The 27,192-nt window shown below is 37.1% G+C and overlaps 2 protein-coding genes across 5 annotated transcripts in view; one reads left to right on the top strand and one right to left on the bottom strand.

Annotated features, from left to right (window-relative positions):
* CHRM5 (cholinergic receptor muscarinic 5) overlaps nt 1–22,255 on the bottom strand; it is a 61,887-nt gene extending 39,632 nt beyond the window's left edge. The window contains exons 1-2 of one of the 3 annotated variants that reach the window (XM_050336558.1): nt 22,238–22,255; nt 13,008–13,245 (exon numbers count right to left, since the gene is read on the bottom strand). The gene's annotated coding sequence lies outside the window, so the exon portion shown is untranslated. Of the gene's footprint in view, nt 1–13,007; nt 13,246–13,345; nt 13,772–22,237 lie in introns of those variants that run through there. The other 2 variants (XM_050336555.1, XM_050336556.1) reach the window with 2 other exon arrangements.
* AVEN (apoptosis and caspase activation inhibitor) overlaps nt 1–27,192 on the top strand; it is a 91,722-nt gene that overhangs the window by 24,123 nt on the left and 40,407 nt on the right. Inside the window, exons 1-2 of one of the 2 annotated variants that reach the window (XM_050336562.1) lie at nt 19,714–19,861; nt 21,412–21,501. The exons of the other annotated variant lie outside the window; for it this stretch is intronic. Coding sequence (XP_050192519.1) covers nt 21,423–21,501 — 79 coding nt within the window. The 5' untranslated portion in view covers nt 19,714–19,861; nt 21,412–21,422. Of the gene's footprint in view, nt 1–19,713; nt 19,862–21,411; nt 21,502–27,192 lie in introns of those variants that run through there. 2 annotated transcript variants of the gene reach the window in all.

The following is a 27,192-nucleotide window of genomic DNA, read 5'->3' as shown; positions in this document are numbered from 1 at the left end:
AGCTTACATTAGAGAAAGAAATAAAAAGAAATGTTACAAAGTTATAAAATCAGAATATTTTGATTATGGTGTACTGAGTTTCTGTGGCCAGGTTTTGGTAGCGGGGGAGTTACAAGGATGGCTTCTTTGAGAAGGTGCCAGGGCTTCCACCGTGTCCAGCAGAGCCAGTTTCAGCCAGCTCCAGGACAGACCTGCTGCTGGCCAAGGCTGAGCCAGTCAGGAATGATAGTAACGCCTCTGTGATAACATATTTAAGAAGGAAAAAAAGAGTTATTGCAGAGATGAAAATTGCAGGCAGAGAATAGCAGAGTGAGAACACGTGAACAGCTCTGCAGACACCAAGGTCAGTGCAGAAGGAGGGGCAGGAGGTGCTCCAGGTGCCAGAGCTGAGGTTCCCCTGCAGCCCGTGGTGCAGCCCATGGTGAGGCAGCTGTGCCCCTGCAGCCCAAGGGGGCCAGTGGGGGTGCAGAGACCCACCTGCAGCCCATGGAGGAGACCTATGCCAGGGCAGGTGGATGCCCAAGGAAGGCTGTGACCCTGGGGGAGGCCCGTGCTGGAGCAGGGTCCTGTCAGGGACCTGCTGACCCATGGAGAGAGGAGCCCACGCTGGAGCAGGTTTCCTGGTAGGACTTGTGGCCCTGTGGGGGACCCACACTGGAGCAGCCTGTGCCTGAAGGACTGCGCCTCATGGGAGAGTGATCCACATTGCAGCAGTTTGTAAGGAATTGTTGCCTGTGGGATGGACTCATGCTGGAGAAGTTAATGAAGGACTGTCTGCTGTGGGAAGGACCCCACACTGGAGCAGGGGAAGAACTCCTCCCTGAGCAGCAGCAGAAAAAACCTGTGAAGAACTGACTGTAACCCACGTTTCCTGCCTCCCAGAGCCACTGGGAGGGGGAGGAGGTAGAACTTGAGAAGGAGGGAGAGGTGAGGGGAAGGTGTTTTTAAGATTTATTTTACTTCTCCTTCTCCTACTCTGATTCTGATAGTAATAAATTCAATTAATATACCCATTTCAAGTCTATTTTGCCTGAGACAGTATCAGTGAGTGATCTCTCCCTGTCCTTATCTCAACTCATGGACACTTTGTTATATTTTTTCTCCTCTGTCCAGCCAGGGTCAACCCACTACATATGGTAAGGATGGTAAGACTATCAGATGTAGCAGATAGGTTTAATTCTAGAAACCAAACTTCATTTGTTGTTCTGTTTCTCATAAGGATAAATTTATTCCGAATATCAGTTAACAAACGAAATAGCTGTGATGGGAATGCTTCCTTGTTCATTGATGAATGCGCCCAAGCAGTGTTGTGATTAGATTGCGTCTCTCAGAAGGGACTGAGAGACCTATTCTTCTATCAAAATTCTAAGAAATTTGTTTGCAGGGAGCAGTGCTATTTCTAAACGTTGGTTTTGGAGTGAAAGAAGGGCTCTGAATTAGATAGTGCTCTAAAGGGAACAGAGTGCCTGTTTCTTCCTTAAGTTTGGCTGCGGCTTCTCCTTTCTTCTTATCACATCTGTGGTCCTGAAATTTCTCCTCATGCTGCTGCTGGTAGTTTGGGCTCTCCTAGTCCTTCTCTTCTTTTAACACTTTTGGAGTCACAGCTATTCATTTTGAGGTGGTTCTTTCCTTGCTCTCATCCTGTTGCTCAAGAATTTCCAGTTCCTACATTCAACTTCTAGTCTAGGCTTTCTTTTGATCCTTTTCCTGCCTCACATTTTTGTACTGGTCTAAATCACATGTTGGCTCCTCATCTAGTCTGTGTTCTCTTGCCTGTCGTTCACTCTCGGTTTGTCAGGGAAGTGGCATCTTTGTCATTTCTGGGTGTTGCATAGGAAGATGGCTCTTCTGAGCACTTAAAAGATTTGGTTTTTTTCCAAAGCAGCTTATTTTTTGTCTAGATTTGGGTAACTTTCTTGAAGAATGTCAAAGGTATATTGAAATTTGCCAAAGTCTTTGTTTCAAAACAAGAGTTGTGTTAACTATTTCACCCTCAAGGGAACTCTTATATCTTGTTGTCCTTTCTTGCAAATCAAACCCTCTGCATATGTAAATTTGTGAATTAAAAACTCTTTTAATACAAAGCATGTTTGAGGGTCAGAATAGAGTGCAAGTGGGGAAGAATTATATTTTCTTTGGTTCTGACTCATTTTCAGCCTTTACTGGAACGTGAATCAGATGACCTTCCTTTGACAGTACACACTCATCATCTCAGTTTATAAAGCGTGGTATTTCTGAATCTGTTGCAGATAATTTGGATTGTGAAACTGATCGTACTCTCTCTACTTCTTTTTACACTGTTGATTGAAAACAGCCTGTGATAATGTGTTTTTTTTCCTTGAGTGCTTCAATACGCAGAACATGTGTCACTGAAAAGTGTGTATCAGCTAGCTACAGAATGTGAGAGGCAAGGTGGAAGAACTAATTCAAGATGGGAGTGGTTTAATACAATTATATAATTCTATTGGTTTTTGTGTCATAAAGGCTAGATAGGCCATAATTGCATTAATTATACTAATAAATATTAATAGCAAAGAAATTTTCATTTGAGACACTTGGTTAACTTACTGCTGGGAATGCTGGAATGGAAGTTTTGAAAAGTCAAATATTTTAAACTGACAGTTCAGTGGTAATGGCAGCTAATCTGAGTTAGATTTTTCTGAGTAAATAAAGTGCTATAGGTGCAAGAGTAATAGTGCCAGAGAGAAAGTCTGTACAATTTTAAATGTTCAGGAAAAGATATTCTGTTTGCAGTGTTCATCACCTTTCCAATGCCCAAGAAGTGTACTGTCATGGTTTTGCACAGCCGGCCAGCCCCTGGGGCTGAGGATGGTTTTGTCCAGGTGGATTTCTGGAAAAAAGCCAATTAAAACTCTCAGTAACGCCTTTGCTAATTACATATTTAAGAAAAATGGAAGAGAAGGTGTGTTGCGCAGTTGAAATTGGTAGCAGTAGCCATGTAGGAGAGGAGGCAGGCCCCGAGTGGGCCAAAGCCCCCTCCTCCCCCTGCCTGGGCCGGGGGCAGGTGTAGCACTGAAGTCCCCCTTCTCTCTTGTAAGAGAGTGAAGAAAAAAAAAACTTTAGAGAAGAACTGACTGCTTGGATGAGAAAAGCTGCAGAAGGAATTCCAGCAGAGAGATAAGGGACCTCCAAGGTCAAAGCTAGCAGCCAGAGGAGAGAGAAGTTAGAAGGAGGGCTGTTTCTCCCCCATTTCACTCTCTCCCTTCAGCAGGGAAAAGACTGAAAAATAAATCCCTACCACCTATGGAAGTTTGTTGGGGTGTGGAGACCCCCATGCTGCTCATGGAAGAGCATACACTGGAGTAAGTTGATGCATGAAGAAGCCGAGACTTTATGAGAGACCTGAGGTGAAGCCGAGTCCTGTTGAAGATTTGTGACCCTGAGGAAAACCTATGCTGGAGCGAGACGGCCTGGGTAGGATGTTGGGATCCAAGTGAGGGATCCATGCTAGACCCATGTCGGAGAGGTCTATCAAGGACTGTTCTCCCATGGGGAGGGACCTCCACAAGAAACAGGGGTGGACTCAAAAACTGTGACTCTGTGGTGAAGATCCATGGTAAGCAAGTGTCCCCTTGCAAGCCCATGGAAGAAAAAACCTTCAGGACCTGGGTAACCCTCAGCCTCCAGTCTTAGCCTGGGAGGGGGGTAGGCCCAACCCTGGAGGCTAACACAGAGCAAGAGAGTAAAAGAGAAAGAGTTCCAGCTGCGACAAGAGTGCTGTAGAGTTATTGAAGAGACCTGGAGCTCCGAGAATGGAGAAAGAGACTGCTTCTCCTCCTTGGACTGATATAAAGGGGGCAGAAAGTATTTCTGTAAATACATAGCACTTTTACTTAAGTAGAATTGTTATAGATATAGTTCTTTAGTTTTAGCTTTTTAGTAATAAATGTTAATATTATTTTCCCAAATCCAGTCTCTTTTGTCTGCATAAACCTTCTCTCATCTAATAGTGTGTGAGAAGTGTGAAAGCGAATTGACCCAGAGCAAAACCACGACATGTACCAAAGTGGTTATAATGGAAAACAGCACTTTTGCCCTCACTTCTTTACTGATGGAGCCTTGTTAGAGTTGGTTGGGTTTTTCTTCTACGTGTACTTAATGTTTCTAAAGTTGTTAGAAGATGGATTTCAGCAGGATAGAATTTGAAGTTGCTTTATTTTTGCTTCTACCCTTGATAATAAATTATGATTGCCTCCCCTCTTTTGGAGAAAAGTGTTTGAAAGACACTTCAGTGATATTATGGATTTGGCCCATCACCAGATATGGATCTAGTTGCCTGATTTGACTGCATGAATGGTGCAAAAGAGTTGGCAGGAACATGAAATGGAACAGCTGGTGAGAAGGGAACGATCTTGCGGAATCAGGGAAATACAAGAATTGCTATTGATAATAGTAAGGGGAGAAGCAAGAGCTCTCTTTTTTTGGTGGTAACATGCATGTGTATTGGATTAAATCCAGATGCCTACTTCTGATTTATCTTAATGTACATTTGCAGTTAGAATATTGACAACAAGTAAATATTCTAATGCAATTAAGGAACTGCATTCTCTCTTGCTTTAATTTTTTTTTTTAACTCCACATGATCCCCTTCCTTTATCTTTTTTCTGTTGTTCATTTCATAATGCCTTATTAAGTGTTCACTTGCTCTTGGTTTTATATATCCTCTTTCTGTCCCATAGACAACTTTATTTTTCTGAGTTGTATTTGAATATGAAAAATGAGGAGGAGGAAGAGAAAGAAGGGAGGAGTAGAAATCTCCAGGAAGAACAATCTAGTCACTTAGAGGAAAATTGCCTACAAGTATGAGATGACTAAATTAACTTCTAGAAATGTAATCTGAAAGCATCAGATCTCATACCTGTACCTTACAAGCACAGTTTAGCTTGTCAAAGAAAATTGGTCTTTATAAATATCTCCGTGTAAAGTAACATTTAACTAGAGACAAAGCATTTTAAAGTCTCTAAGTGTTTGATTTGGTCGTGTTATCGTTGTGTTAAAAAAATAAATCCCAACAACAAAACCAACAAAAAACCCCTAGTGATTATTTCTCTTTAGTGCCTGTACTTCAAAATCGTTTTTCTGTACCTGTTCATCTGAACTTTAATAATTTTCTTTTGGCTGTTCATTTATTAATAGAAGACTCCTATAATAGTTCTTGGAGGGTTTCTATTTGCAAACCTTTCTACTTTAAATTATTTTAACATTCTACCACTTTCCTTTGCTGCAGTGGTTATAGGAAACTGAGGAAGTGAACAATGAACCCTTTTGGGAAGCAAACTTGGGAGTATGAATTAAAAACTTATGTTTACAGACTTGCTCAGTAGAGGAAAGAAGTATTTATGGTCTAAATTTTGGCATGAATTAAGAAAACCAGAAGGACTTTTTTTTAGTTAAAAAAAAAGCTATAAAGAGAGGTAATAATTTTACCTCACAATTGCAAATGCTTTATGGTGGTGACAGATGCTATGGGCAATGTTTTTTTCTAAGTATCTAGAATAAAATAATCTGAACTCCATTCCTGAAGTCTGTCAATCTCCCAGACTGACTGCAAATTGAAATTATTTCATTCAAAAAGGACTATTGAAATAGTTTGTTCTGTTACGAAAATAACTCACTGAGCAAGCTATACTGTGTGATAAAAAGCTGCTGTAATGCATTTTTGAAAACTGAAGCACTGAACAACCACACTTACAATGTAACTTCATGTGACTGGAGTTCATTTAATCATGAAAGGAAAGCACAGTAAGTTAATCCAGGGAAAACATAACATGGACAAGATATATTTTGGTGACAGTGATACTGTACACCTATGATACCAGTCAGGAAGAGATGATATCCACATAAGGACATTAGAGTTAATTTATCTAATTTATATTACAATAGGTAAAATTTCTCAAATAGGCTATTAAGAAGAGTATGTATAGATGTTTAAGAAAATTAATTTTTTCTAGAACCTATTTTTAGGTATCTGAGTTCTGACAGTTTGGCACTGCTAAACTTAGAAATTATTCCATTTCCTCCTCTCCTTGCAACACATTTTAAAAACATATATAATTTTAATTGTTAGGTGACATAGTATTTGCCATTACTTGCTTTTAGATTTTAGAGATAAAATACTACCAACGAACATCTTTAAATATAGTTATTTCATTTTTTAACTTGCAAGACATGTGAAATAGCAAATATAATAAAAAAGTCAGTTTCAGTAAGGTTTGGGGCAAATTTGAGGAAGGGAAACTTGCTGATGTTTGTCCACTTGCAGGGGACAAAGGCTAAGCCCAGCATAACCAGTAAAATTCATAGGTTGCAAAGCCAAAGAAACTATTTGTGATTGGGTGAGCTTTTCTGAATAACATGAGCAGTCATTAAAGTAAGTTATGAACTCATTATTGGTTGACTTAGGGCATGTCTCTTAGTACAGCTACTGTTAAAAGCTATTGTCAGTCTTGATGTAAAAATTTCTACCTTGACTTCAGCAAGGCTTTTGACACTCTCCCATAACATTGCCAGAATTAAGCTCAGGAAATGGAGGCTGGATGAGTGGTTGGAGAGGTGGATTGAGAACTGGCTGAATGGCAGAGCTCAGAGTGTCATGATCAGTGGCACTGAGTCTAGTTGGAGACCTGTAGCTAACAGTGTTCCCCAGGGGTCAGTGGTAGGTCCAGTCTTGTTGAACTTATTTATCAGTGACCTGGATGAAGGGACAGAGTGTGCCCTCAGCAAGTTTACTCGTACAAAAGTGGGAGTAGATGACAATACCCTGGAGTGCTGTGCTGCCATCCAGCATGACCTGGGCAGGTTGGAGAGTTGGGCAGAGAGGAACTTAATGAGGTTCAGCAAATGCAAGTGTAAGATCCTGCACCGGGCTGGGAGCTGATCTAATGAAAAGCAGCTCTGCAGAGAAGGACCTGGGGGTCCTGATGGACAACAAGCTATCCATGAGCCAGCAGTGTGTCCTTGTGGCCAAGAAGGCCAGTGGTATCCTGGGGTGCATTGGGAAGAGCATGGCCAGCAGGTTGATGAATGTGACCCTGCCCCTCTACCTAGCCCTGGTGGAGCTGCCTTCGGAGAGCTGTGTCCAACTATGAGCTCCTCAGTATGAGGGAGACATGGAGCTCCTGGAGCAGATACAGTGGAAGGCAACAAGAAGGGTATCACTTATGAGGAAAGGCTGAGGGAGCTGGGCCTGTTTAGCCTGGAAAAGAAGACGATTGAGAGGGGACCTTCTTAATGCAAACAAACATCTTAAGGGCAGGTGTCAAAGAGGATGGGGCCAAACTCTTCTCAAGTAGTGCCCAGTGACAAGACAAGGGACAATGGGCACAAACTGAAACACATGTAGTTTCATCTGAATATGAGAAAAAACTATTTTGAGGGTGACAGAGCACTGGAACAGCTGCCCAGAGAGGTTGTGGAGTTTTCTTCTATGGAGATACTCAAAACCTGGCTGGACCTGTTCCTGTGCAACCTGCTTTAGGTGAAACGTATTAGCAAGGGGGTTGCAGAGATCTCAGAGATCCCTTCCAACCCCAACTGTTCTGTAATTCTGTGAATTTCAGTGACAGAGGATCCCTCAGAACCAGTTGTCCCACTGGGCTCTTGAATTGATCTGATGTGTTGTTATCTTCCTTTTTAAGGTGTGCATGTGATTTCCCCTCTAATTCCATATAGCGTGAGGACTGCAGAGAGTTACAGGAAAAACCCACAAAAATGACAGATTTAAATTCATTGCAGATTAAGTGATGTACATTATGTGTGTGTGTAAACAGTCCCATATCACATTTGCATTCATCTGAGGTGATTGTTATTCTTCACTAGTTGAAAGAAAATGAACCATAGAAATTAGGAAAAGAGTAGAGAGCGAAACAGAAAAAACATCATGGTGTTGCCACCGTATAAATCAGTGACACAGGCATATTGTGTAACTTTTTCGAATTCATATCCCAGAAGCTCCACAAGGAAACAAAGGTACAGCAAAGGGCAGCAGGACAACTAACAGCATGGAAGAATTTACATATAAGGCATGGTTAAGGGTGGTATGAGTAGAGTAGAAGAGAGGTCTTCAACCCCCAAAACAGATGACTGAGAACAGTATGCCATTGCTGTCTGTGAAATCATGAAGAATGTATATGATGAATAAGAAATTACTATTGTGTATTCTGGTGCAAGAAGTAGGGAGTATTGAATTAACTATCTGGCAGCAAATTCAAAAAAAAGAAAGGACTTTTTTCATAGGATCTTGTGGAAACTGAAATTCTGTGCAAGTTCAAAAACAACTGGAAAAGGTTATCTTATAAATAAGACATTATCTCTGACTCAAGAAATCCCTGAACTGCAAATAGCTAGAGGCTGGCAGAATAATTCTGAGGGAGTATCCCTATGTGTGTGCCCTATTTTCAGGCTTCCTTAGACTTAAGCTGCTGGACACTGTTGTGCAGAATTTGGGGCTGTATGGGGCCTCTAATTTGATATGATGTGACCTTTCCCAAGTGATGTTCTTCTCTCTTCGCTGTTGTAAGCTGTGGAATCACTAAATTAATATTTAAAGTTTGAGATGGTGTCAGTTCAAAGCTGTTGGAAGGTACTGAGGTACTGTAAAGGATTCACTTTTCCGTAATTCTAATATTTTTAGCAAGCTTGTTTGCTTCACCCCTGGTTGATGTATAAGTATATAGTAGAGGAGTAGCAAGTTGAATTCTTTGTAAAGCATCAATACTACTCAATGAGGCAGGCTATACAAATGGGTATTTTTAATGTCTCATAGTTTCAGGAGCATCGAAGAAGACCAAAGAATATTTTTCTAGAATACTGAAAAAATGCTATCAAATTGAATTATTTAGGTATCTGTAGGTCCATGTATTTGATACCGATACTGGGAAAAAAGAATGGAAATTTTGATACAGGATTTGGTTAATTAAAATTTCAAGTGTGGAGGCAGGCCTTGCTGGACCTACATGTTGGTCAAGGACCAGCAGTATCACAGACAAGAGAGGAGTGAGCTGAACAGATCTAAGTCGAGGCTGTAGGGCTGCAGGTTTTGAGGAGCACACAGTTTCATCTGCTGTAACAAAGTTTCTTTCTATGCAGAAAGGCTTTGTTTTGCCATGTCAGACTCCTTCACAAAGCATTTTATATCCACTGTAAATGTATGTAAACCCTATGTAATGTATGTAAGCTTTTAAGTCAGAGTTCGTACTGATAGAGGCCTGAATGTCTGTCAGTGTGCCTTCTCGCTTATCAGCTGCTTTTGCCTGAACTAGCACTGCCTGTTTATTCCATAAAAAAAAAAAAAAGGGGATATGAATTTAACCAATATCAGTTAATTTGGCTTTGGATGTGATTGGAAGTACTGCATAATCTTATTTTCATGTATCTACAGCACAAATGGTTTGATGTGTTTTAATGCCTTTTTTCTCATTACAATAATGTTTGGAGGCAGGGGATTATTTAATGAAAGGGCTTGTGAGAGATGCAACTGGCTGTGGTGAATTTTGTCTTTATCTGCAACTCAAGGTGAAATGGACATACTGGGTCAGTGATTTAACTATAGGAGCATAAGTTCTATGAGGTTATATAAGTTCTATCTCTTAATAAAAAGATGGAAGTGTAAAAGTATCTTGTGTTTTATCTGTAACATAATAGTCTTGAGTAGACATGAAAGTGGATGCAGAAAATAAGCCAACAGGTCTGAGTATGTATAGCTACAGGTCCATGCTGTGAGGTGTGTTAGACCCTGAGATGAGCTCAGTTGGTAAGACCATGGAGCTAATAACACCAGGGTTGTGGGTTCACTCCCTCTATGGGTCATTCACTTAGGAATTGGACTCAGTGATCCTTGGGGGACCCTTACGACTCAGAATATTCTGTGTGGATTTCTCTTAGCTGATATCTGCCTAGAAGGGGCAGTTTGCACTTTTGGTTTATGTCTCATTTGCATAATTTCTAAAAGGCTTATTATACCATATCTTCCCACTTTAATATTTCTTACTTGCTGAATTAATTGGGAAGGGGTTCTGTTTGCATGTACCACACGTGCCGTTTTACCAAGCAGGCATCCTCTCTAGGCAATTGACTGTAGTTATTTTTGTGATGTGATTTATTCATTTCACAAATACAAACAGCTTAGTACAGAGGAAATGAAAAGATATCCTTGTCAGATGCTTAGCGATCCTTGAACAACTGATTATGCTAGAGGTGGAAAAATAAATATTGACTTACTGCTTTCAGGTGAGGTGATTTTACATAATTACACATTTTGGAAAACATTTTGTGATATATTTATTTCTGGTTGCGTGGAAGTTTAGGTTTTGAAACTTCATAATGAACTGTTCACTTAGTTAATGCATCTGAATTCATTGTGGATAAGTAAGAGAAATAATGCACTTAAAATAAAAATAGCATTTATCTTGATGACTTAAAGTTATTAATGAGTATGTCTGAAGAAATCTACCTTTAAAAAATATTACATATTTCAAAAAATATTAGTTGTATCCAATTATTCTTCCTGTAAGAAAGCTTTCCACTCTTTTTCATAGCCCTCTCATATTTACAACAGAGTTTAAAAAGCCCTAACTGCAACTCTTAATTCATAAGTTTCTAAATCATTAAGTTTTGAGTAAGTCTTTTGAGAGCTTCACTCAATAATCACCTGATTTTTCTAAATAGGCTTGTTGGCTAGCTGTTATGCTTGCGGTTTTTATTTGTTTTTGTTTCTTTTTGTTTGTTTGTTTTAAAGCCATGATAAACCGTATTTTTTACAAAAGAGGAGACAAAAACTCACAGTGTCGAAGTTAAAACTTTTCCAGTGTGAGAGCATTAGCTGGAGAATCAAAGGTTGAATTCCAATTCTAATTTTTCTCTGTTTTTTACTTCCAACTCTGAACTAAATTCAGCAGAGACAAAGCTGTCTTCTGAAATCAGCTGACAAAAGCTGTATTGCATCTGGTACTTGTTACAAATGTTTTTGAGTTGTAGTAGTAGGCTTTGATGGTTCAAGTTACTGAAATTCTGAACTGGTGCTATTGAAATTTGTCACCATATTGTTTCAGTTGATGTTGTACAGAATCTACTTGGTGACTGATGTTTTTTTCCTGGTGTGTTAGATGTGAGACAAAGTATCAATGCCTGTAGTAGGTATAGCGGCCGTGAGGAGGCAGGGAGAATTCTTACTGGATCACTGGAATGTGGGAAGTGAGACACAGGAAAAAAATGATTGAAAGATATTTGTTTGACCAGTTGGAGCTACTTAGAAAAGAGAAGAACAGAAACAGAGGAAATGTAGAGAATGCTGGAAGCTGTCATCAACAAAATGGCTGAGTTACAGGTGCACTAGCAAAAATTCCATTAAGTTCTCATTAGGCATAGCAAATGGGAAAGTGGAAAACTAGTCGACTTTGCCTGCATTAAACAGGAGACCTAAGTGTGAGTGTTTAGAGAAATAAGTTTTTCCCCCACTCCATGGCAGTGAAAAAGTGTGACCTTGTAGAAGGAATTTCAGATATATGAAGTACTCTATATATAGAGTGTATAGTATAAAGTACTCTATAGTAATATGCATGAGATGACCCTTTTCCTGCAGAATTTGTTTCACAGATCTTGTCTGGTAGGAATTCCATTATTTTGGGAGTATGTTGTTGACTCCTGATACTATGATGAGCCTTGTCTCATACCAACTTGTTTTTTTTTCATCTCATGATATTCTATCAGTCTTTGACAAGTAAGTTTAGTCTTCTGTCACTAGATAGAATTCATAAATTCTCTGTGCATAAGTGAAGGGTTCAAAAGAGGTGTTTGTGAATGGCAAATAAGTCTGTCTTTAGCAAGCATCAGGAAGAGATTATTTTAGTAAGTTAGCAAAACATAAAAAGTAAAAAAAACCAAGAAAAGAACCATTGGTTACATTAAATAAGAATATCATATAATAAGATGTGCTAAATAGAAATGAGGGAAGTGATACAAAGAGGAGTAGAGGAAATACTTAAAACAATGCTAGAAGAAGAGATATTGCAACTTAGTAAATAGAAAAAAATTGCGCAAAATCAGTAAAAGACAGTAGGGGCAAAGATGTAGTTTTTCAAAGCTGCTGTTACATACAAAACTGACCAGTGTGATACTATGAAATGGTATGTTAAATGATACATGACTCTTAATGCTTTTTTAGTTCCAAGTATTGTGGGAGATATTTTGTGTGTTAGCAATGACTTTCTCTATGACTTCTAAGTGTAGTTTTTTGATTAACAGATACAGTGTTTATTTTTCAAGACCTACTAGATGTTAGAATCTCATTCTAAAATGTTTTGCTTGTTGTTTCTGTATAGAATTCATGTTGTGAATACTCCAAATGAGTTAAAAAAATGAGATGAACTGCACCTTCTTTTTTATACTTCAACTGGGGCACTGATGTCCAGTCTTCTGATTGAAACTCTGTACACAGTACCTTGGGGTGTATTAACACGGTGCTGTTTCCTTATTGTGCTGTAGTTTACCTTTCATAAATAACTAAGCAACACTTCTAGCTTTATTTAATATCCTTTTATATAAACAAAGATTCATTATTCTGTAATGAAAGATATCCTTTTACATCTGCTGCTATGGTGCAAAACATTGTTAGCTTTGCTAGATTAAATATATAATGAAGTGCAGTATTTTTTTTTTTAAATGTGGCTTTTTATTAATTTTTCTTAAACAGCCATGCATGGATGTATGTATTAAAATATTTTAAAGGATTTAAATCTTAAGATATATTTCACTCTAGTATACATCAAGAGAGAGCATTTAATAGTTTTTCCTTTGAATAATCTTAATATCAAAAGAGATCTGTTATTTGAACAGTATAGGAAATCTAAGAACATCAAATATCTGGCATAGAATGATTCAAACTTCAGTATCAGTGTAAAGAAATTTAAATTCATCGAGTTATTGTCCATACATAAAAGTATATGTTGATTTGATAAACAATTAAAGCAGTATATGAAATAAAAACTTACCTAGGAGATATTTGATTGAAGCTTTGTCTGTGCTCTGTCAGAATATACTGAGACTCACTCAGCAGATAGGAAGCTTTTTTCCTGTTTGAAATGCATTGTGCACTCTCGTCTTGTGATTTCCACAGCGTCTTGTTGTTCACTGCTGCTTCGGTCTTGTGGTATTGGTTGTTTCCAGTTTATTTCCAGGTATCTCCAATATCTGATTTCTTCCACATTCAGCATTTTTGTTTATTCTGCCCTAATCAGGTAACAAAAAAGAACCTGTGAACTTGGCATCTTCCCCTTCCCACCAAAGGAAAAAAAAAATATATATATAAAAAGAAGGCAAATGCACCGACCCCAGTTAACTCAAGTATTCAGCACCCATTTAAAAGAATATTTAAATATTTAGAATCCAGTAAATTCCATCTGTTTTCTGGTGCTATTCCAACACTGAAAAGTTATTTCCCTACATATTTTGGTAGCCTCCACATTTTAGATTTTTGTAGGAAATATGCAGGATCAGTAGACATCAGGTCTTAACTTTTAATCCATGCAACATTATTCTGTGAAGGATGGTGAAGGTCTGCCTCTCTCAGCTCCTTATGCTTCTGTCAGACACAGATGTGAAATGCTGCTTTAGAGCAGAGGGGAAAAAAAATCCCAAAGGGTGTAGTGTTTTGTCATCTCTCAGGACAGTGAGCACGCATGGCATCAATGAGTAGCAGATATGAGCTATTCAAACCAGTCACTGAACTGACAGGATGACGCTTTCATACATAATAGAACCATTAATTATTTCTTCTGATGGACAGCAGTATGTACTAGAAGAAAAAAGCAGCAGATGATAATACTAGGTTTGATAGGTTCTCTGTGTTTTAGCAGCTTGTCATCAAGAAACAAACCAGGAAAATAATGTGGTTTTGGGATATGATCAGGTAAAACAGACGAGAGTTGTTTTGACATGGTGGATCTCATGCATAGGGTTAAAAACTCCATTCAGGTTGAGGTTTATTCATAGCTAGCTTTTTATCAAAAAGATGTTCCAAAAGATTTGCTTTGAAAATCGTGGTTTGTGTTTTGCTTCATTTTGCCTTTCACTGGGGAAACGTGGTTGTAGTCTTGTGGGTTTTCACTTATACCTTAATGTGCAGATTAAGCCTACACATTTGGTTTTTTTTCCCTGCAAAATGAAACCTTAATGTTAAAAAAAAATATACTTTTCAAAGAACTCTTTGTATGAAGATGGTGTTCAAACTCATAGCACTCTTCATATCAAAGACTGACTCACAAATCCATTTCTAATTAATTTAGAAATGTAAATTGTCTGATTTAATGTTAAGTAACCACTGTCTTGAGGTTAATATGTAAGAAATTATATATATTTTAAAAATCACTTTAATATGCCATCAGCCTTCATAAATCTGTCCTAAATTATGATGGATAAAATCTTCATTCACTGGTTCAATGTTGTTAGGGGCAACATATGCTGATTGTGAGAAAAATAATGTGACATTTGGAACTTTTCCTTAGAATATAGTTTCTCTTTTTTTTTTTTCCCTTTGGAACCTTACGTAGTGTAAATTTTCTTTGTGAATATATTGACAAGAAAATGTTTACAAACAATTTTTATTTTTTTTGCCTTCTGTGCATTGAAGGTAAAGAAGAGATAAAATGATGAAAGAAAGAAAATATTACTTTAAAACTGGGGGGGAAAACATAAGCCACATCAAAGACACAGTGGGGGAAGGGGCTACTTCTACTGGTTTGTACTTGTTTGCTCTCACAATTTGCCTTAGTTTTGTTTTATTGAAGCAACCAAGTTATCTTCATCTTTCTTGTTATGAAATCACGAAGATTATCTGGATAAAGCTTTATTTTGGTTTATCCAGTCAATAATGGTGAACACAGATGTGCCCTTACATCACATCAAATAACTTTTGGAATACTTTTGGTCTTTAGCTTGCATTCTATCTAGCTCAAGACCAAATCCAAGCCTAGTAATATATGATGGCTGTAACTTTAAATTTTAAGTTGTCAGTCTTGCTCTTTAGACAAGAGTTGCCAAGGATACAATGAGTACATGATGTAAAGTCCACACTGAAAGTACTGGAATGAGGCATACTTTCTGAAATAATATTAACACTGTCTCATGATTTCTCTCTTCAAGCATATGATCCATGCCTGGAGTTGACAGCCTATGCTGAACTACAGGTGTCCTAAATATATCAGGATATTTCATGAAAGTGCTTATTCTTACAAAAACCTTATAAGTATTTGGAATCTGACAAGACACAACTTTTGTATTCTTTGATAATCTTTTGGGAGACAACATTAGCCTGGTCTGCTTCCCTCCTTGCAAATCCCGAAACAGGGGACTCAAATATCTACTCTGTGATTACTCCCCCAGAAGTCCTGAAGCACAAAATAACTGAGCAATGTTTTAATACACACATATGCAAGTGCACACATAGACATACATGTACGAAAACCACTTTTTTCCCCTCCTCAGAACAAGCTATATGTTAGTATCAAAAGTATCAAGTATTCTGTTGTCTCAAACCCAGAGATGAGGATAAACTTGGATAAAGCAGCATGTTAAAATTTAGGGCATGACACTGGTCCTAACACCTTGATATGCAACCTGAGTCTAAGGTAAGGAAATGATTGGTGTTTAAGAATTCAAACTCTGAAGATGAAGCTGGTTAAAATTTTTAGCCTTGACTACAGCATGAAGAAGACGAATTGTATTTTTAGCATGGTGTTCTGAAAATCTTTTCCATTTGGTCAAGCTGTAACAGGAATAAGCTATATATATATAAGCTGCATGACTAAAGGGGATAAATAACATCTGTGGTGGAGAATGTTGCTGATATGACTGAAGTAGCAAAAGCTTCAAGCATGCACCACTGAGCACTCCAAAGGTCCTATAGTCTGTCTTGTGCCTGGGTATCTACGATATGGCTATCACTGCTGTTACTTCTTGCAGAGTTTGGTTCTCTTGTGCTCACAGGATGGTGTGATGAGAGATTCCACATCTGTAGACGACATCAGTTGACATGAAGTTCTTGCATCTCTAAGCCAGGAGTAAGGACTCACAGGAGACCGGCTACATCCCTCTATGTCATTTCATTTGGATCACAGGCATGTTGCAGAACTGTAAGGGGGATACCAACCCCCTGTTTGCAGATGACACAAAACTGGGAGGAGCTGTTGACTCCCTCAAAGGCAGGGAGGCCCTGCAGAGAGACCTTGACAAATTAGAGGACTGGGCAATTCCCAGCCACAGGAAGTTCAACAAGGGAAAGTGCAGGCTCCTGCACCTGGGACAGGGCAACCCTGGATATACATACAAACTGGGGAATGACATTCTGGAAAGCAGGGCCACAGAAAGGCACTTGGAAGTCCTGGTTGATGGCAAGTTGAACATGAGTCAGCAGTGCCCTGGCAGCCAGGAGGGCCAACCGTGTCCAGGGGGCATCAGGCAAAGCCTCGCCAGCCGGTCCAGGGAGGGGATTGTCCAGCTCTGCTCTGCACTGGGGCAGCCTCACCTTGAATATTGTGTGCAGTTTTGGGCACCACAATGTAAGAAAGATATTAAGCTCTTAGAGAGCGTCCAAAGAAGGGCAACGAGGATGGTGAAGGGCATTGAGGGGTAGCCATGTGAGGAGCAGCTGAGGTCACTTGGTTTGTTCAGCCTGGAGAAGAGGAGACTGAGGGAAGACCTCATTGCAGTCTACAACTTCCTCATGAGGGGAAAAGGAGGGGCAAACACTGATCTCTCCTCTGTGTGGTGACCAGTGGCAGGACCTGAGGGAATGGTCTGACATTGCATCAGGGGAGGTTTTGGTTGGGTATTAGAAAAAAGTTCTTCACCAGAGGGTGGCTGGGCACTGGAACAGGCTCCCAGGGAAGTGGTCACAGCACCAAGCCTGATAGAGTTCAAGAAGTGTTTGGATAATACTCTCAGGCATAAGATGTGACTCTTGGGGATGGTCCTGTGCAGAGCTGATGGTTGGACTCTGATGATCCTTGTGGGTCGCTTCCAACTCAGCATATTCTGTGATTCTGTGATTATTTTCTGATAGCAGAAAAGTTAATTTGTAGTGAGGAAGAAGTCCTGTACTTCTTGGACAGACTTCTGTTTCAGTTCCTAGTTTTTTGAGTGTACATGTTATAGCCAAAACCTCAAAATAACTGCTATGAAGTTTTGGTTAGCAACAGGTTGAAACTGCACCTGAAAATCAGACCTAGGGTGAATAATTCACTTACCTACTTTAATAAAAGTACTTTTAAAAGTTACATAAGAAGTGAGCACAATGCTTTCTTTAAAAACATTTTGCACTGTAAGTGTGTGAGCATTTGAATTAAAAGCTCACTGAAATTTTCATGGGAATCTTGGTGATATTTAATATTTACAGTGTCAAAGCTGATAGCTTTGCAAATAGTATTAAGCCATGTATTATTGTCTGTGTTAGTCCACTCATGATTAATAATTATGGATTCTTCAAGTCTTAAAGGTCAAATATTACCCCCACTGTATGAAAGTAATTTGTCAAATATACTGGAAAACCCATTTTTCTAATAACACTGAGCTATCAGTAAAGCTGCATCTCAGCGAAATGTTTCTGCAAATTTTAAAATACATGATAATCACTAATGTTAGTACTGTAAAGAAATGGGGGGAGAAGAAGACGTAGTGTTAGAAAAAACTTGTAAGCATTTTCCTTTTTGAGAATTTTATCAGATTACCTGTTTCAAGGAAGTTGATAAGTAGTGGTTGCTTTTCAGAGAAAAGCAGTGTATCTATGATAATTTTTTAATCACTGCAGAGCTAATGTTCTGAATAAAATGTTGTCATTATTGCTGCTTTTTTTGTTGCTTACAAGTGGTTCTTGCCTTTATGAACAAAATACTCTCTGCCTTATTCTTTTTTCCCTTTTTCTTTGAGGATGTGTGTATTTGTTGGGATCTCATATCAATAATTATTTGTTATTGAAGATTAAATAATTCTGTTTTGTGACTGGAATATTTTATTACCTTCCAGCTAAATGAAATTCATGTGCAAAACTGTATTTTTCTGTGTTCAATGTAGAATATATTGTACATTTCTTAAAAAAAAAAGATTAAAAAATCAATGTCTGTATAAATAAAAAGTCTTCAAAGTTTTAAATTTTTGAAATCAGTCGTACAATTAACACTGAGTAATTTTTGACTTAAAACCACAAAACTCTGAGTCTTAAATTATTTTGAATTTAACAGCTATATCTGCTAGCTCTTAGTGAAAGGGGGGATACTTTGTCATTTCTTAAAATGAGACTATTTTCATTAAATTAGTATTTCCTGTAGTCTGAAAACGGGTGTAGAACAACAAACTCAAAAGAGAAAATGGATTGAGATAGCTTAGAAGAAAAGGAGGTTTTGTTACCTAGGAAATGAATGAGTAAAAGTACTTAGCACAACTCTTATCGTGTCAGACATCTGAGGCCTTTTGTGTTTCCTAGATTTTAGTTATGGCAGTCAAGTTACACTTGAGAAAAAGTGGCTTTAATACAAAATCCTTCGAGAAGGCAGGCAAATAGTTTGTTTTCTACTTTTCTAGTTGAAGTGTTGCTAGTAGATGTATTGGGACAGAATGCTTTAATAAAATTTAATAATAATAATAATAATACGATGATTTAACATTATTTCTAGGGCTGTTGAGTGCTTACAAACATTTTGCTGGAAATTTTATTCAGCGATATTTTGCAAGAATGATACTTGCAATTAAACTTTTTTTTTTCTGAGAACGAACTCTGTGCGTACAAAGGTTTTAATTAATACATTTTAGAAATCATACTTTTGGCATTTTTTTGTATAAAAATTTGACTACTGTGGTATGGTTTTTTCCCCATTATTTTAATATTGGAAACAGCTGAAGATTTCTGCTTTTGTTTAACACAGTATTAGGAAGGGTTAGTAGTGATTGTTTCACAAATATATGAGCTTCAATTATACTTGTAATCACATTTTAATTAATGGATCAGTAATTTGTGAATGTGCTATCAGATTCAGCCAAATTACAGCAGGGTACTGTTACTAAACTATTCAGATTGGTAACAAATTATGAAACTGTCTTGAAGACTGAACAGTTTTGCGTAATTGTTGTTTGTTAACTTGTGATATCTGATAAATATGTGCTCAGCAGATGCTGCTCAGATATCTTTCAATTGACTCTACTTTTTAGACTGTTCATATATATGTAGGAACCAGATGGATTATGATCTTGGATTTAATTTGTTTTGGATTTTAAACTCATGTGGCAACTCACCACCCTCACCTGTGTAAGGGGAAGTTTTGCAGTTAATTTTTTTTGTTGTAAAGGTAAGGAGTGATAACACTGTGACCACAAGTTTTGGAAGAGTTTGTGGGGGGTGGTGTCAAAGATTTTTAAGTTTTGCTTATGCACATTCTTCCTCTTTTCCTCTCAACTTGATCATTCTAGTTGCCATAACAACTTCATAATAGCAGCGCATTTACTGCTGTAGTTAAGGTTGTGTCAGCACTTCCATTATAAGCTACTGTTTTCAGGAATTTCTAATTTATTCACAGGCTTAAAAATGACATACAGTAAGCCTATGTAATTGGTTTTAATGTATGGTATCGACTTTTTGAAAGCTGCTGTTGTCTGAGCTCTGATGGCATGTATAAAATAGCATTTTTTTCAAGTTTTTCTTCTTTTTTACTGAGAAGTAGGAAAACATTTTTAGTCTAAAATTAATTTTGACTGGTTCCCATCTGCCAGAGGTATGAGAATCAACATGTTCTTTTGCTCTACCACAATGCTCCATCACGCCTGTATCCAGTTAGACCCATCTGTTCCTGTTAGCTAAAAGGTTAGTCTGAACATGGTGCTTTTCTGGGAAGTAAGAAAAATATAACCTTTTTAATATTTCATATTGCATTAAGAAATAAATGTTTGACATCTTCAATACTTTTAATTTTTTGTTAAGACTAGTAATGTTAAATGGGGGATGATTTTTGAAATGCAAGAAGTAGAGGGCGAGACTATGGACAAAGGCTAGTATTGAAAAAAAATCAGTTAGTCATTGTAGGTGCAATTTCTGTTGAAGAGCTTCAGCAAGGAATTGTGCATAACTGCAGTACAACTTTCTGAAATCTGGGAATTGTTTAACCTGGGAAACCTGTCTGAGGAGTTACATAATTTGCAGAAGATCTGCTCTGTGCTTTGTAACAAGTGATTCCACTTGGAGTGTGATAAAGGGATTGTTCAAAGACTTTACTCCTCCCAAATAGATTTTTTTTAAAACACATTAATTTCAAGAGAATTTACAAGGTACTGCGTGAACCAGCTGCCCTGAATAATTATATATTGTATAGTTGTGAGGATTCATGGGATTTTTTTTTTTGCCTTTTTTTTAACCGATGTTATTGCCAAATGTACTGTAAGACACTTTCCCCTAAACCAAAATGATACCTTTTTGCTGTAGGAGACAACAGTGTAACCGTATGTTACACAGTTTTAGAAACTCTTCTGTACTATTGTTACTCATAAATTAGAAGGGAAAAAACCCTTTAATCTGCTTTTTAATCCCTTACTGTTTTTATTTTACTTTGAAAAAAGTCTTTACTTACACACTTGCTTCAAATTTAAGTAATTTTATGTTCTTCTTTTAGTTAATCTGTGATTCTACTTCAGTGTAATAAAATATAATTGCAGGTATTTAGACGTTTGTATCACCTCAGTTGATTGATGTTTGAAAAACTTCAGTAACAACATGTAACTTTAAAAGAAGACTAAATTGATTTGATTTTAATGGTATGTAGTAATCATAGCTATTAATTTCAAAGGCAAATTTCTTTCAATTTTTTTATATATTAAATCTAATTTAATCATTCTAGTTAGAAATTATTTAAGTACATCTTACACTGAAGCAAGATCGTGGGTACTTCTCAACTGAATAATGTAAGTAGCTTTTAAAAACTAGTTGATGTCTTTGGCACAGACTTTCTGTTTGATTCTAGACAGGTGAAATATTCAACCTGGATTTCCTGTGTCCAAACACTATTGTTCTTTTTTCCTTGACTTTTTAATGTGCCTTCCACTTGCCTCCCAGCATCTGATTAATTTTTAGCCATTTTCTATTGCTGGTTTTGAAGTCATATTCAGAAAATTGATTTTGGAGTTTTTTCCCAACTGACTATAAGATTTAACAACTGAAGCCTATAAATGTTGCAAGAAAACCCTCTTTAACTCTTGAATAAAGAAATTATTTTGAAAGACCTACATCGTTATGGTATTTTCAAATTGCATTTATTTTTTTCAGTTTTACAGAAATCTACATTTGTTCTCACCTTAGTTGTTTTCTAGGTTCTGTGTTCTCTGGTACATAAGAATTCATGGAAACATTTGCATCCTTTGCAGATTTCGTATCTATGAGAAGTTACTGTGTCTCATCTCTGCAACTGTCTTCTTATGAGCAGATATTTGAAGAGAATCTTAACTTGGGATTAGGTTGGTACTGTTTTTCATAGTACACTTCAGATGAGAGGGAATATTGAAAGGAGTAGTTTAATGTTGCAGGCTCTGGGTAAACTGTGGTCTGTCTGCATTTATTTTGAAATATGTAATGTAGTTATCTGGAGCTGTTAAACTTACAGTAGTTAAAAAGTTTTGCTAGAAATTCTCTGAAAGATCTCCCTCTTTAATCAGTGAAAATTAGGGTAAAAGGTGAGGCTTGATGTCAGTTGAATTTCAGAACAGCAGTATAAAACTAATAGTACTAATAAAGATTGAGTTATTAGGCTAGGTTGTTGCAAAAACTTTTTTCTTTAAAGATATGTGCTATGTTAACCTTTAATGTACTAGAGATTAGGTAAGGGAAGTGTCATATATTTATGAAGGGAAAAATTAAATAGAATTATAGGTATCAGGATTTTTTTTAAAGCCCATGGTTTGCAAATTGTAGAAACTACTATCTATAAATGCCTAGGTACAGCTTGTTTCCAGGAGACAATCAGCTGTAGATCCCTTTCTTCTTGCTTCATGTGTTACATAACTTTGAAAACAATTGCCTTTAAAAATACTGCGTGGTTAAAAAATTACTGAGATTAAAAGAGTGTTTTGGACATTCACTAATGTAAAATTTTATGTCTTTTCTTTCTAATAGATTAACATTAATTTCACTGAAATTATATTGTTCAGCCTTCAGTTGAGCTAAGGTTTAAATTTTGTTAAGTTTCAGACTTACCTGAAAGGCTATTGGTTTCTTGTATTCTTTTTCTAATTTAAAGAATGTTCTTTGTGAGCTATATGTGTAGTTGTCACACAGCAGATAGTCATGCATCTGAAAAACACATGTCCGTAATTCAGATGGTTTCGTAGTGATGTTGTGTGGTTCATTCTCTGTCTTGTGATGTGACAAATGAGCTAGATGTTTATATTGTGCAGAAGAGCAGGGCCATCCTGCAAAAGACACAAAACTTGCCAGTTTCCCATTAAATAAGGAATGATTTCTGGAAGTCTCCCAGGAGAGGTAGTAAAACAGGTCTTGTTCAAAAACCTCCATCATCTTCCTTTGGTATGTCTGCTTTTGTACATGTATTGTGTGGGATAAGAAGTCCTTTCTTCCTGCTTTCAGACTGTAGGCAGGGTTTTCTACAGACTCATTTTATAAGCTTGGCAATTTTGAAATGAAATCAGTACACAAAAATATAACTTGGACTTGCCTGATAATTAGGAAACAATAAATGACTACTACAGTGGTACAGTTTAAAATCTGGCTCATTAAATAATGAATTCATAAATTAATGTAAAAAAATTGGAATTTTAGTTTGTTCTTGCTAATTATGTGTGTTACTGTCTAGTTTCTTAAGTAAACTTTTCTGGTTTGTGAATTTTAATCCTATAATTTTGCCAGTTTAAAAACATCTACTGATGCCTTTTCCAGAAATAAGAAGAATGAATGAAGTAATGAATTCACTTTCACAGTCTAGTTAAAAACCAGTTTTAACAATAGATCAAGCAAGTCTAAAGGAAAAAGGAATCCAGTACTGCTCTCATTTTGAATGGAAATATCAGTGAATAAGGCACCATTGAGAGTGCATCTTGAATGACCAAAAAATCAGAAAATATGAAAGATTTTAGTATGTCCATGCATCAAGATATACATTGTCTTGCAGTTTTATATACATGAAGGGGCATTCTTTGTTTAGAGCTTGGTTCTTTCCCATTTTAATCAACACTTTAGTATTCAGTTAATGAATCCTGGCAGCTGAGCTTTATCATATTTACCCACTTGTGGAGGAGGAACTGGGATTCTGTCTCAGAAGGAGGATGTTTTGTTTTGGTGTTGGGTTTGGGTTTTTTTTTGTCCTTCTGAGGATTTGTTGTTGTAGCATTGGCAACTGGGAAAAAACACCAATATCACACATTATGAATGAGTGGCTTTACAACCATTTATGACAGATTCCATATTATAACTCTTTCCTTTAAAATTTTTTTTTGAATTTTGAGAAAAATTTATTTTTATACCACGTTGTTTCTTTATAATTTTAAGGGTGTTATATGTGTGGGAACTAAGGGAAGGAGGGAAAAATATAATATTATTTGTAACATAGCCCATCAAGTAACTACACTTGAATATTTGAGTAACCAAAGGCAGGACAAACTAATCTATATGTAGTGCATTACTTATCTGTTTGCATGCTGAGTGTTTTAATTATACTCAGTTACAGTTTCTTAAATTGCATTTTTAAAAGTTTGTCAAGTTAAAGATCTTCGAGGAGAGAATTAGCTTCTTGGTGAGTAGTGCTGGCATAATGTAAATAGCATCTTTAAACACCTGTTTAGGCATGCAATTCTGGTTTTGTCACTGGAGGTCAAAAAGTGTATTCTGATACCTTAGTGTCCAATGCTTCTTTCTATGTCTGCAGTAGGAATGTACAGTAGGAAACATACAGTACCTTTTAGTAATTATTTAGTTATTTAAATGGTATTTGAATGCAATTATTTTCCACTTCCATTCAGCCACGGATTATGAAAATATTAGACTTTGTTTTTTCATAATGTGCTTTTTTGAGTGACTCAGTGTATGAATGCATTTGTCAGTTGGATTATGAGTATCGTGCTCTATGGCTTATCTCAGCCTTATTTTTAAGGAATCTCTGTCTTTTCTTTCAATTATACAAACGTCAGGTCTCAGAGGGGAGCACAAGACTCATGCTTCTGTGATTCATCACATGATCTCCTGCCACACTGCAGGCATCCTGCATAATGGCAGCAAAAGACTGCTATTTCAGTACCCTTCTGTCAGCCCATGTGTGAGGCATACTTGGGTAGAAGATGAAAGATTTGCAGACTAAAGAGACCTGGGCATCATGAGCTGGGTGAGAGGCAATAGGGCTGTGCAGAAGTACAGAGAAAGCCTCAGTCTGTGTCTTGCAATACCTGTAGGACAGGGACATGCTTCTCATGCGAGCTGATACAGCTTTGTGTCTGCATCACAACTGAATGGGATTGCCCATTCAAGTTGTTTTGCCTAATGCATGCAACTTCTACATTTGATTCTAATAAACTTCAGAGAACTGCTTGTTGATTGCCACTTTTAAAAGAGAGCTGAACGTTAAAATCTAACACTTGCAAAATAATACATCTATTCAGTTAAAATATCTCTTACAGAGACACAAATAATTGTGTGATGAGAAGAAACAGGAAGTTAAGCTGTGATTCTGTTCATCCAGAGCAATTGAGTACCTTCATAAATGTCAGGTTTTGCTTCCTGCTGGGTATTTGAATGGAGCAGTGTTCCATGAAACTTTACCCTCAGATGGAATAGGCTGTGTACAGAGATGGAAGTTTTGTTGTTCTGTGCCTTTTATTTCTAGGAGGTTTCTTTGACCTACCTTTTCAGGAGGGTGCATCTTCCTGGTCACCTGTTTTTTCAATTTGAATTCCTTTTTTTGGGGTAGCCACTCTCTCTGCTGGGAGTGTGGGGATGGGAAGAGTATTCTTATCAGCAAAAATCGGGTTTGTTACCCAGTGTGTAACAAACCAATAGGTACACACTCGAGAAAGACGTTGATTATTTATTTCAAAGTTGCACAAACCTCAGTACTTAGTGGCATTCCATGAGCCACACCCCCAACTATTAAAAATTTTTACTATTTATACATTTTAGCAAACAAAGGAATTAGTGTTCACTGGCTACAAGTTACATAGTTATGTTATTAATTAGTGTTCTGTCTTCTGTTGGTTAATGATTCTCTTGCTTCTCATGCTGATTAGTCCTCATGCTCAGTCTTTCCCTTCTTTTCAGTCAGTGGTCTTCTTGGGTGAGTGGTCTATGAGTCAGTGGTTGCCATCTCCCCCTGCTGGAATTACCTTTTACCCAGTTGGAGCTGATTTCAGCACAATTAGTGAGTTGGCTTTATTAGTTTCTTCCTTATCTTGGGAGTTCTACCAGATACCCCATAAATTCTGCATTCTTTGTGTCCACTATTAGTGGACCTCCTTCCCAAGCCTTGTTAACTGTTCTCCCCTTAGGTCTGAGATCACTGAAGCATGTCCTACCCTAAAACCAAACAAGGCCATTCTACCAACTAGTCATTTGTTTTTCTAACACATAGACATCACTTAGAGTTTGTTAGCTGCTCTCTTGTTTCACAAATTAAATCTCCCTTCTTGGTGATTAGGCTTGAAAGTGTACAAACACCAAAGAACATCCTTTCCTAAAAAATTTTTACATGTTCCAAATTTTGCACAGTATCATGTTTAACAAGACTTACAATTAAGAAATTAAATCTTAGAATATAGAAGCTGACTGTTACCTGTGTGCTTCAGCTTTAATTTGGCTCGTCCAGGATATCACCTTCTAGAAGCAAATAAGACCTATGAAACAGCTGCATGCTCTTCAGTAGTTTTAGGAACCTGTCAGAGGAGTGAGGGCAATTTCATGCACTTAATCAATCAGTGAGATCCTAAGAATATTTTGAGACTATTTTGTGTATTAGTTGAGACAGTTAAAAGACAGTTGAATGCCTTTTGATTTTTTTAAAATATCTTTCAATGGATGTATGGATAGATACTCATGTTTCAGAGACCTCCCTTCTCATGATCCACTTTCCTGTTTTCTCAGTAACACCTCATGCAAAAAATTTTTTAAATATATTAAAAAATACCTTAAATATGTTATGGCTGGCAGCATTTTCTGCCTAGAGAAAAGAAGTGCTGTTTGTTTAATGAATTAAAGATGACATTTACCTCCAACAGCTGAAAAGATGCTGCTAACTGTAAAAACATCTCAGCTTTGAAACTGGTCCAAATATGGATGGCGGAGTACAAAATGTACGCTCTATTCTAAAACATGGTTCCTTTTGGTCAGGCGATTTACTTCTGAAAGTAAAAGAAATGATGAACTGCTGAACTGTATAATTGTAATGAGGGTCATTAAAAAATATGTTGAGCATGTTGATTTAAACATCTAATTTCCTCTGTGTGTGTTCCAAATCACTGTAATCTTCTATGCAGACCACTGTAATCTTCTACAAGCTGGTAGGACAGCTTGAAAATTTATTGAGCATCTTGAGATAATCCACAGGATATACATTCAACAGTATTAAATTATACCTTGAATAAAGAGTGGAAGCAAAATATTATGCCAGTTTGGAAATCCTTTATTGGTTGTTCTTGAAGTAATCAAACACCTTCTTTAGTGAGAACAATGTTCAGAAAAATGACATTGGAGTAATCAAACTTAGAAGGTTTGTCTCAGGTAAACCTTAATTTTATGTTGCTTGTAGTGACTTTGAAATAATATTTTGTATAAATTTTGTAATTTGTGCTTGTAAGACTATAACCTTGTAGTAGATGTGAGGGCTGCTTCTATAGTGAATAATGAATGAATGATGATATTTATTGATATTAATGGATATGATGATAGTGGATAGCATTTTTTGATATTAATGGAATATAAAGACGAAATGCCTTGAAAATTATAAGTAAATGTAGAATTTAGTCCTTGACTTGAAGCTGTTGGGGTTTTTTATTTTTTAAACAAATTGAGATTTAATCAAGCTTTGTTTTATGCATTCGATAAGAAAAACTTTAGCTAGAGGCAGAGATTCAGGTGGTTTGCTATGAATTCTTTGAATGAGACTGTTGCCCAGATAGTGATTTATTTATTTTTATGATCATGTTCTTAAATAG

This window comes from Myiozetetes cayanensis, unplaced genomic scaffold (genome assembly GCF_022539395.1).
Source record: "Myiozetetes cayanensis isolate MyiCay16 unplaced genomic scaffold, myiCay2020 scf6-25, whole genome shotgun sequence".
Classification (NCBI taxonomy): Eukaryota; Metazoa; Chordata; class Aves; order Passeriformes; family Tyrannidae; genus Myiozetetes; species Myiozetetes cayanensis.
This window is presented reverse-complemented; position numbering and strand designations above follow the sequence as displayed.